The sequence below is a fragment of the Babylonia areolata genome, chromosome 20 (assembly GCF_041734735.1).
Source record: "Babylonia areolata isolate BAREFJ2019XMU chromosome 20, ASM4173473v1, whole genome shotgun sequence".
NCBI classification, from domain to species: domain Eukaryota; kingdom Metazoa; phylum Mollusca; class Gastropoda; order Neogastropoda; family Buccinidae; genus Babylonia; species Babylonia areolata.
The window spans coordinates 14,509,741-14,521,539 of NC_134895.1; the positions used below are offsets into that span (position 1 = coordinate 14,509,741).

Genomic DNA, 11,799 nt, shown 5'->3' on the forward strand with positions numbered 1-11,799 from the left:
GGCGCAACAGCCGAATGGTTAGACTTTCAATCCGAGGGTCCCGGGTTCGAATCTCGGTAACGGCTCCTGGTGGGTAAAGGGCGGAGATCTTTCCGATCTCCCAGCTCAACATACGCGCAGACCTGCTTGTGCCCGAACCCCTTTCGTGTGCATACACAAGCAGAAGATCAAATATGCACGTTAAAGATCCTTTAATCCATGTCAGCGTTCGGCGGGTTATGGAAACAAAAACATACTCAGCAATCACACCTCCGAGAACGGAGTATGGCTACCTACGGGGTAAAAAAAAAACACGGTCATACGCGTAAACGCCCACTCACCGCGTACATACGAGTGAACGTGGGAGTTGCATCTCACGAACGAAGGCGGCTATGGGCCTTCTGCTTGAACTAAAGCCAGTTCAGTGACTTGATGTTGCCGTCAGACCGATTATTCCACTCCACTATTGTCAGTTCACAGGGAATGAATATTAACCACAGAAATGTTGGTCTGATCAGCTCACTGTTTGATAGAACTGCTTCTTTTCTGAAGTTCTGAACAAAAAGTGTACAATGTGTTGTAGTGATCAATCCGGTCCGGAGCTCTGAGAGAGAGAGAGAGAGAGAGGAGCGGAGGGAAAGAGAATGAGACAGACAGAGACGGACAGACAAGAACCAAACACACACCACACACACACACTTGCTCACCAAATGTGCAAGGTAGTCTGGTCTCAGTCCAGCAGAAGAACGACTTCAATAAAATGGGGTTCCGGTAGTTCAGTAAACGTTTTAGTTTTGTAGTGTTTTCAAACGGTAAAGTTTCGCTCATACGGTTTCCATCTTCGTTGCTGACAATGGACACATACACACACACAGACACACGTTGTGGATCTGTTTCAAACTGAAACAACTCAAGCGATCAGAGTGGCACGGGTTAAATTCGCACTATGAGTGATGCTCACTGCGCGAGCTTTTCTTCGTGTTTTACGAATCGTGCTCTCTTCTCTCTCTCTCATATAATGTGTGTGTGTGTGTGTGTGTGTGTGTGTGTGTGTGTGTGTGCGCGCGCGCGCGCACGTCAGTGTGAGTGTGTGAGTGCGTGCGCGCGCGTGTGTGCGTGTGTCAGTGTCTCAGTGTGCATGCAGTGTGCGTGTTTGTACATCAGTGTGTTTGTGTTTGTATCTCTCTCTCTCTCTCTCTGTGTGTGTGTGTGTGTGTGTGTGTGTGTAATGCCGGACTGAATGACACAGGAAACAAACGAATGATGAGCGACTCAAGTTAACGCAGCTCTTGTGCCTGTTCGTTGAGTGATAGCCTGGAGGTAACGCGTCCGCCTAGGAAGCGAGAGAATCTGAGCGCGATGGTTCGAATCACGGCTCAGCCGCCGAAATTTTCTCCCCCTCCACTAGACCTTGAGTGGTGGTCTGGACGCTAGTCATTCGTATGAGACGATAAACCGATGTCCCGTGTGCAGCATGCACTTAGCGCACGTAAGAGAACCCATGGCAACAAAAGGGTTGTTCCTGGCAAAATTCTGTATAAAAATCCACTTTGATAGGAAAAACAAATAAAACTGCACACAGAAAAAAAATACAAAAAAATGGGTGGCGCTGTAGTGTAGCGACGCGCTCTCCCTGGCAGCCCAAATTTCACACAGAGAAATCTGTTGTGATAAAAAGAAATACAAATGCAAATACCAGGTAGGCAGCCTGTTGTGCAAAGTGACTCCGTGTTCATAAAGTCCCCAGAGCTTGGTCTGTAACTGATTATGGGCTGTATGTATCCAAACTGGTATCAATCAAATATCCTACACACGCGCGCGCTCATATGCGTATGACAGTGAACGCACGTACACAAAGCGAGTTTTACTTTTTATTGTGTCTCTCATACCAAAGGATAAATCTGAGTTAACTGTACTTTCCATGTTTCTGACAAACATATACATGGAAAGCTATGTCAAACGTGTATTTCTCAGAGTTTAAGGCTTTAGACATGACCGTTTTCACCCTGCCGTTTAGGCAGCCATACTCCGTTCTCAAGGATAAGGGAGACACATACTGAACACCGGTACGATGTCTGTGAGATCCCTTTGTTTTTGTGTTTCAGCAGGGGTTTTTTTTTTTTTTTTTTTTTTTACTGTTCGTTTTTGTTTTTGAATTTACTCTTGCTGGGATAGATTGCTGTTTAGTGACAGTTGATCATACGTTTTTAATGCCACTGTGGAGACTTGGATGATTTATGTCATGTTGTGATAGGATAACTTTCGTTCTCGGCTGGGCTATTAAAAAAAAAAAAAAAAAGAAAAAAAAAAAAGCAATATGACTGTATCTGCCTGTGCGTAATTTACTCTTAGATAAATATAATGACGAACGGAAGTAGGAAAGCAAAGGATTAGAGTGATTAAAAACTAATCAGGAAACACACACACGCGCGAGCACACACACACACACACGCACACATACACGCACAGAGCAACAACAACAATAACAAAAACAAAAAACGAAACACATTGAGTATATCATTATTTTTTTCATTTTGTAATCAGGTGCAGAGCTGTGTAACTATCGTGACAAAAATCATCCACAACACTCGAACACGTCAAGCCATCATCTTCTATCACAGTTAATCTTCAATCACATGTCAGTCCGTTGTTCGTTTGAACAATACTAATGATAATAAGAAAATAATAAACAACTCAGAGAACAAGAAAAAACAACAACAACCAGAGGATAAATAGTAAGTGTCAAGTAAAACAGACAAACCACCTTTTTACACCACCACCAACTAACCAAAAACAAACAAAAAATCGGAATAAAGATCCGACAGAACGGTCACACATAATCTACAATAACAGCGTAGCAGACTCTACAATCACATACGCCTTGGACAGGGAGAAAGAGTTGAGTTTATATCAACGGTATGATAGCTTGCACCCTTATCTTCTTCCTTCTTCTTCTCGTTCGTAAGATGGACACCCCAGTCTCCGCGACGAAGACAGCTGTACACCGCAGGTCCTCCACACAGCCGTAGAGCTTCCGGGTCACTGGAGTTGGGTCTTCCCGAGCACCTCATGGAGGGGGCAGGACTGCAGCAGATGACCTGCTGTCTGGCTGTCCGTCCCACTTGGGCACCGTGCTCAGTGACCAATGCGGAATTGAGTGTCCTTATTAAGGTCCAGTTTATCAGCACTGGAGTCTTGCTGTTTTGAGGGTTTCGCTGTTTGGGGGGGTTAAAGTCCTGTCTTGGGACAGGCGAGATTACACCTTATTTTGGTATCGTAAATCATGGGACCCAATTCTACGAAAAATTTCGCGAATTTTATAATACAAACTCGTGAGAAATGGTATTTAGCAAGTATTCCACTCTTCTAATGAGGAGGCTGAAAACGACGCGAAATGAATTATGTTATGCACATCTTGTCGACTTGAGCCGCCACTGATTTTGTTTGTTTATATGTTTGTTTGTATTTATTGACCTTTGTATGGTTGGCGAATGGGGGAAAAGAGCTGCTCTCTGAATGGCACAGACTGAATGAAATTCACTGCTGTGGACCTGGCAAGATGACTGCACACGGGTGCAGCGACTGAATCTCTTTTTTCCCCTGAAAATTAGGAACATACCTCCACAAAACAGATTTGAAAACCACAAAAAAAAGAAAAGAAAAAAGAGTCGCAACATTACTAATGGTCGTATTGCTTCAATCTGGGAGGGAAATTACCGTTAAATAGGTCCGTGAATTTATGATACTAAAATAGGAAATTACTACAAAGAGCTGTACTGTGGTGCGAGATAGTTTCTGATTTATGTCATTCTTGGAGACTTGATCAACGACTTCGTTGCCTCGAATGCCTACACGACCAGGAATCCGAGCCAGAATAATGTCACAACTTTCCTATTTAAGAGTTGTTTGTATTTCGTGAAATTCATCCAGCACAAGGTGATCACTGTTTCACCGGCCCACAGTGTCCTGAATATTTTCTGCTTGCCCCGTTCATAAAAAAAACAAACAACAACTTAAGGACAGAATTGGAAAATTATTCAAAATGATGCGATGACCATGTGCAAAATGTGTCAACGGAAACATTTAATGGTGACTGTGTGAAAATTGCCCAGATTCACAGAAAATTTAGGAGAGAGCGGTAAAATTATTCAGAATGATGCGATGGTCAAGTGCGAAAAAGTCGACGGACGCTTTTAATGACTGACTATGTATGAAAACTGACCCATTTCAGTAGTTGTCTCACTGACCACACAAGAATATTTGTCATATACGTGTATGCACAAAACAATTGAACGATGCATATACCATCGATGATGATTCCGTTCGGAAAACATATGCATGGACAATGCACCGATTGCACATAATAAATGCAAAAATTCTATATCACTGCGGGGAAATGAATGTGAAACCCACTTTTCATGCACAAAATGAAATATAAGGTTCACGAATGTCAAAAGGCTGTACAAGAAATTTCATTGTAATGCAACACAACAGAATATAATGCAATACAGCACATCACAAAACACGTACTATCGATCTGAATAATGCAAGACAGGTACATTCTTTTTAAACTGATGCTTTTTACATCACATGTAATTTATAAATAAAACAAGAAAGATGTGTTATACGATGATGCACATTATTCCTTAAGAATTATCCGATGTTTATTATTTATCCGAACGTCTACAACACATACTACAGCACAGGCTACCTATCCCATGGGAATATTTGCAGGCAAAGTAAATCACAGCAAAATGTATCTTTATTCTCTTGTCAAACATGGAACGAAAATGATTGATATTATGAGTAAGTAGGTATACATGTTCAACATCTTGGAGTTAATGGGACACCAACACGCAGATTTGTTGTTCAGTGCTTTTTTCATATGTCTTTTTTCTTTATTGCGTGTGTACATGTATACACATACACGAATTCAGATCGAGAGAGAAAGGGAAAGACAGACAAACGAAGAACGAAAGAAAGGACACATATCTCTGGCAAAATTAAAATAAAATAGTCACGAACAAGAAAGATAGATACATGGAGACAGAAACAAGAGACCTGAGAATCAGACTGAATATGTGACGACAGTTAATTAAGTCAGAAAAGATCAACGTGTGGAAAATAACACAGGCCAACCTACGACCTCATTTTTAAATGAACCTACTTCCAGTGGCAACCGACACCATCTGTAATAAATCGAACCGAGCATTTTAGATCTCACCGAGTTTAGGTAGAGGCTACATGGCTTGTACAGGGCTCACAAATCAAGGACCACTCACTTCATAAAAGCAGTTGTGTTTTCTTGTGATGACTGGTAAAGAAAAGGTACACACGAAAATACCCGAACACTTGATTAAATCACTATCAATGTCTCCGACTATAATTATATATACTTTACATTTTACTTCCAGACGATTTTGTAATATATTTGTATTTCTTTTTATCACAACAGATTTCTCTGTGTGAAATTCGGGCTGCTCTCCCCAGGGAGAGCGCGTCGCTACACTACAGCGCCACCCATTTTTTTTTTCTCCTGCGTGCAGTTTTATTTTCTTTTTCCTATGGAAGTGGATTTTTCAACAGAATTTTGCCAGGAACAGCCCTTTTGTTGCCGTGGGTTCTTTTACGTGCGCTAAGTGCATGCTGCACACGGGACCTCAGTTTATCGTCTCATCCGAATGACTAGCGTCCAGACCACCACTCAAGGTCCAGTGGAGGGGGAGAAAATATCGGCGGTTGAGCCGCGATTTGAACCAGCGCGCTCAAATTCTATCGCTTCCTCGGCGGACGCGTTACCTTTAGGCCATCACTCCACAAATCCCTCATGACAATTCTTTTGTTCAAATGTACGCCAACTCAAAAGGCAAAGCCGGTAAATGACTGCAAAATGCAATACTCAAACACACGTCCTATTTGACTGCAGAATGTAATACTCAAACAAACGTCATATTTGGTATTTCTTTTGAAGGTTACAGAGGTGTGTCTCGAAACCGACCCCTCCTCCCCCCCACCTCCTCCATACACACCCACACATGTGACGTATGTGGAAAGCTTGGTAATTTCCGATTTCAGTCCTATTTAATTCAGATGCGGAAATACTTTCTTAAAACGTTGAAAGGAAAAGTTGAAAAGTAAATAGGAATGGAACTGAATTGCTATCAAGCATTGTGGACGAAACCTCAAACAAACTGCAAGGCGGGGTGTGTGTGTGTGGGATGGAGGTGGTATTGCAAAATAGGGTACACCAAAGTGTGTTGGGGGGTGGGGGTGGGGGGAGTAAAGGCAGGGGAGGGGGAGGATACTGAAGACAGCCCACAGGGCCTGTCCACTTGGACTGTCCACCACCTTGCAGCAGTCGCGCCTTCAAGCATGCACAAACATTCCATGTTCCCAGAACACAGTGAACCGAATGCAGTCACGCGCATTTTGTGGATACATTTTAGTGCAAATTTGCATATTGTTTTTACCAGTGTCAAAAAGCCTTCGAATGCGTTTTCCCTGTGTGCGTGTGTGTGTGTGTGTGTGTGTGTGTGTGTGTGTGTGTTCCCAACTTGGCTTTGTGAATAATCACGGTCGACGCCTATGTATATGCCATATATGTTGATTGATATTCTCAAAAATTTGCACACCATTCTTGTTTCGGTCTTTTAAGTAACAACGGCTGAAAAAGGTAGCACTTAAGTCATATACAAAGAAATAATCATAAATGGCTCTCGCTTCGGCGCTTGATATCATATCTCAAAATTGTTGCGAGTCCAGTGTTGCTGGAAAGTACCTCTCGGAATATCAAAGAACTACTGAATTAACACACAAGAAGGTTGTGTGGGGGTGGGAGGTGGAGTTGGATGGTAAGTGAAATACACCAAGTGAAACAAAAGATGATGTAACAACTAGCCCGGTCCCACTCTTTTCTTTTGAAAACAAAAAAAGCCTGCAGAATTACAAGCGGTTACATACGTATAATTTTCAGCTTCGTTTTGTTTTCACAACTGCATCTCATTAACCTATTTCTAACAACTATTGCGCATTAGGACTTGCTTGGGATACTGTTCCATAGTTGACATTTGAGTCAGCACTGTTCGTGGCAGTGGTAATAGGCCTATGTGCAGCTGGTGACTCTTCCCGTGACGTAGTTTGCTGTGACGTTAAAGTTCTGTTTTCGTCATCACGTCGCTGACACTCGCGACACACAACGGTGTTGGTGAAGATTCCAGAAAGAATGAGTCCTCCAAGTCCCGTTAGAATCATACCTGGAACACACACACATCACACACACACACACACACACACACACACACACACGTATGTAAAAAGCTGAGTAATTTCCAATATCAAAGGACAGCACGAATTATTTCTTACAGAATTTTGAAAGATTAAATGAAACCTTGAACGAATAATCTCCTATTCAATTTTTTAGGGTTAGGAATTTCTTTGGCAATTCTTGTGTAGAGTTTCATCATGTAGACCAATCAACTGGTGAATTCACTCATCTATATCTACCCACCTTCCTTCATATCTATAATGAAACACAAGATCAGGCTTTATATCATGTGAACATAACAATTGGAAGTCTGTTCCTTGTAGGCTAAAGACTGCACCACAGATCACAAAAAATGGGTCAGGAATGGCTGTGAATTAGTTTGAACCTGAAAAGAAGGAAAGGAAGGAAAGATGGGGTGAAAGAATGAAAAAAACAACAACAAAACAACAACAACAACAACACACACACACACACACACACACACACACAAAACAACAACAAACAACAACAACAACGACCACCACCACAACAACAAAATAGAGGAGAAGGGAGACAACTGATGAAGAGCACGAAAACATCAGTATGAGTAACACGTCAGGAAATGAACAACGTAACAGTTGGTCACGGAAAATAGAATAAAGGAGCAGGGCGGGAGGGTGTAGGAATGAAGAAAGACAGGAAGAAAGAAAGGAAGAAAGAAAGAAAAAGTTTCACCGACAAAAAAAAAAAAAAAAAGAAAAAAAAAGAAGAAAAAAAAAAAGAGAGAATGAAACAAAGCAAAATAAATAAACAAATAAATAATCTAATAAATGAACAGTGACATGCCGTTTTTTTTTTTTTTTTTTTTTTTTGGGGGGGGGGGGGGGGGGGGTTGTTGGTTTTTTTTGTGTGTTTTTTATTTATCTATTTTTTATGTTATTATATTATTAGTATTATTATTATTATTATTTAAAAAAAATCTTCTGTATGATTTTTCTTTTAACAACTCAAGTCAGTCATGAATACTAGAATAGCCCACTTAAATTCAGGAGTACGTTTTCACTTTCTGGAGTTCTGGCGGGAAACAAATGACCAAGACAACACAAGCGAAAAGCCCTTGTTGTCTTGGTGATCCAGAGCAATGAACAAAGACGCTCTGTTTGGATGTGTATGTCTGCTGCCCTTTGCAACAGCTGGAGACACGACTGAATCAGCACGCCACATATCTGTTAAAAAATCAACACAAGTATATTTACCATGGTGGCGCGTATGCATTGCGCGACCGATTATGTCAGTTGATAAACCTGTGTGTGTGTGTGTGTGTGTGTGTGTGTGTGTGTGTGTCTGTGTGCGCGCGCGCTTAGAGTTGACTTCATCAAGATTTTGCGCCTTATAAATATCATTATTATTAGTAGTAGTATTTTATGTATTTATCTATTATTTTTTTAATTAATTAATTATTTATTTATTTAAATTTTTTGTTGTTGTTATTTTATTTTTTTATTTCTTTTTTTTCTCAGGCCTGACTAAGCGCGTTGGGTTACGCTGCTGGTCAGGCATCTGCTTGGCAGATGTGGTGTGGCGTATATGGATTTGACCGAACACAGTGACGCCTCCTTGAGCTACTGATACTGATAAACTTTTGATGGCACTGATAATCATCAAACATTTATAGACAGTAAATCATCTCATCAAATGTAGAAAATTATTAACGGTGAATATACGTTTATGATTTACAATGAAAGGGCAAGGAGCGAGGCTTTCTACAGAGACTGTTCAATGTAATATATTTAATTGGAACTGCGCACATACCGACAACAGGACAGGTACTGAGTTCATCACATGATCACACACAGACACACACACACACACGCATACACACATATCTGTGTGTGTGTGCGGGCGTGTGTGTGTGTGTGTGTGTGTGTGTGTGTGTGTGTGTGTGTGTGTGTGTGTGTTATGTACACATATGCACTAACACAAAACAATACATGCATGGCATGTGATGATGCATACCCAAATATTCATAGCCATTCATAACCCCCGGTGCCTACACAGGAGGACTTCGACCTATCCCCCACTGAGGATGAAGTCCGGACTGCCACAAAGCAGAGGCACTGCGGAAAAGCGCCAGGAAAAGATGGAATTCCTGCTGAAGTGTACAAGCCACTTGGAACCACAGCTCTAAAAGTGTTCCACGACGTCCTCTCGACCATTTGGGAGGAAAAAGACATGCCAGTAAACCTCCAAGATGTCACTATTGTGGCACTTTACAAGAACATGGGGGCAAAATCAGACTGTGGCAATTACAGAGGATTTTCTCTTCTCTCTATCGCAGGAAAGATACTTGCCCGCATCCTCCTCAACAGGATCATCACCAACACCTCTGAGGGCAACCTTCCCGAAGCCGAGTGTGGTTTACGCCCTGGCCGCAGCACCATAGACATGGTATTTCTGTGCGACAAGTCCAGAAGAAATGCACTGAACAGCAGATGGACTTATACGCAGTGTTCATAGACCTGACCAAAGCTTTTGACACTGTCAACAAAGAAGCTTTGTGGACCATCCTGATGAAGCTGGGCTGCCCGCGCAAGTTCACCACCTTGATACGGCTCTTCCATGACAACATGACTGGACAAGTTCTTTCCAATGGTAAATACACAAAGATGGTAGATTTCAATGGTCACCCGTGTGTGCGTTTTAGTCTGTATGTCAAGGACTTCAACACACCCTCAGGAAGCCAGCGTCCAGCATCACACGCCAAGCCCTGACCTGGAACCCGCAGGGAAAGAGGAAGAGAAGCCGGCCTCGCAACAGCTGGAGGCGAGACACCGAGGCAGAGCTGAAGCAGCATGGGACCAACCGGACTGGAATGGCCAGAAGAGCTCAGAACAGAGTGCGATGGCGAGGGGTCGTCGATGGCCTATGCTTCACCGGGAGCGATGGGCATAAGTAAGTAAGTAATGTCAAGGACTTCAATGACAAACATGACAACCAATCACTCACACACATGCGATCATGATAAAATTTAGCACGTTCGTCAGCTGAATGTGAGTTTTACAGCAAGGAATTCCACGACCAAAAACAATCAGACACACACCTGTGATAATAATAGAATTAATAGTGTCCGTTAACAGAATCTGTGTGTTCAATTAATTAATCAATCAATCAAATAACCAATCAATCATTTATTCATCTATCTACGGCATGGAGTTCCCTGACACACAGACAATCAGGCGCACACTTGTGATAATGGTATGATTAAGAGCGTCCGTCAGCTGAATGTGTGTGTGTGTGTGTGTGTGTGTGTGTGTGTGTGCGCGCGCGCGGAGGGGAGGGTGTGTGTGTGTGTGTGCGTGCGTGCGTGCGTGCGTTAGTATGTGTGCGTGTGCGCGCGCTGTGTGTTTCAAACCTGTATGGCAGGTAGTTCCACGACAAACGAACGACGAGACACACACCTGCAATGATGATGGAGTTGAGAGCGTTCGTCAGCTGCATGTAGTCCGCTTCCACACGCTCGTTCTCTGCCGCCGAGGCCGAGGGGTCGCGCTCCAGGTCACGTGGGTACAGGAAGCCAATGGCGGAGAAGACGAGGCCGACGAGGACGAAGCCGATGGCGAAATAGCTGACAGAGTCCAGCAGGGACTCCCTGTCGTTGTGGCACTGGGCACGGGGCTGGGGCTCCCCGTCCACCAGAGTCAACTGATCCGTCATGGCGAGAGGTCGGTGCGGTACGTTCACGGTGGACTTGTTTCGTTGTGAATTTGTACTGTTGTTATTACTTCCCTCTCTATCTCTCTATTGGATGTCAAAAAGCATCTTACTTGCTTAGTGATGAGAAACTCTAGGGAGAGCTGGACAGTACAAGGTATTCAGAGAAGAAACTCCCCCCTCAGTCAAGCGTTTCGGCATGGATGTCAAAAAGCAATGTTACGTGCTTATCTATTACCCTCGATAGTAAAGATTTTGTCTTGTCTTGTCTCTTCCTTTTTTCTCTCTCAAGGCCTGGCTAAGCGCGTTGGGTTACGCTGCTGGTCTTGCTTTCTGTTTAGCAGATGTGGTGCAGCGTATATGGATTTATTCGAACACAGTGACGCATCCTTGAGTAACTGAACTGAACTATTATAACTATTTCTTGGCTTTATCTATTCATCTAGTATTGTTGTTGCTGCTGCTGTTGTTATTCTCCCTCAGCTCTGCCGAGAGTCATTGGGGCGCGCACAGAAGAACTATTCACCAGACTTCTCGAGCTCTCTGCTGCTGCTGCTGTTGCTGTTGCTGCTGATGTTGTTATTCTCCCTCAACTCTGCCGAGAGTCATTGGGGCGCCGCACAAAACTATTCACCAGACTTCTCGAGGTCTCTGCTGCTGTTGTTGTTATTCTCCCTCAACTCTGCCGAGAGTCATTGGGGCGCCGCACAGAACTATTCACCAGACTTCTGCAGGTCTCACCATTCACCCCCCCCCCCTTCGCCCCACACCTTCTCTCCTACCTTTTCAACGATAACATTCAAATGTGAAAATTAATACAAAAACAAAGTCAACAATCACCAGTATGTGTGACGGGGCATTAATCA

General features: G+C 43.0%; 1 protein-coding gene across 3 annotated transcripts in view; it reads right to left on the reverse strand.

The window, feature by feature from the left end:
* Window positions 1-3,038: 3,038 nt before the first annotated feature.
* Window positions 3,039-11,799, reverse strand: part of LOC143295245 (transmembrane protein 74-like) — a 16,992-nt gene continuing 8,231 nt past the window's right edge. For all 3 annotated transcript variants that reach the window (XM_076606824.1, XM_076606825.1, XM_076606826.1), the window contains exons 3-4: window positions 10,681-11,799; window positions 3,039-7,232 (exon numbers count right to left, since the gene is read on the reverse strand). The exon at window positions 10,681-11,799 is cut by the window's right edge and continues 998 nt beyond it. In XM_076606824.1, coding sequence (XP_076462939.1) covers window positions 7,000-7,232; window positions 10,681-10,936 — 489 coding nt within the window. In that variant the 5' untranslated portion in view covers window positions 10,937-11,799 and the 3' untranslated portion in view covers window positions 3,039-6,999. The remainder of the gene's footprint in view (window positions 7,233-10,680) is intronic.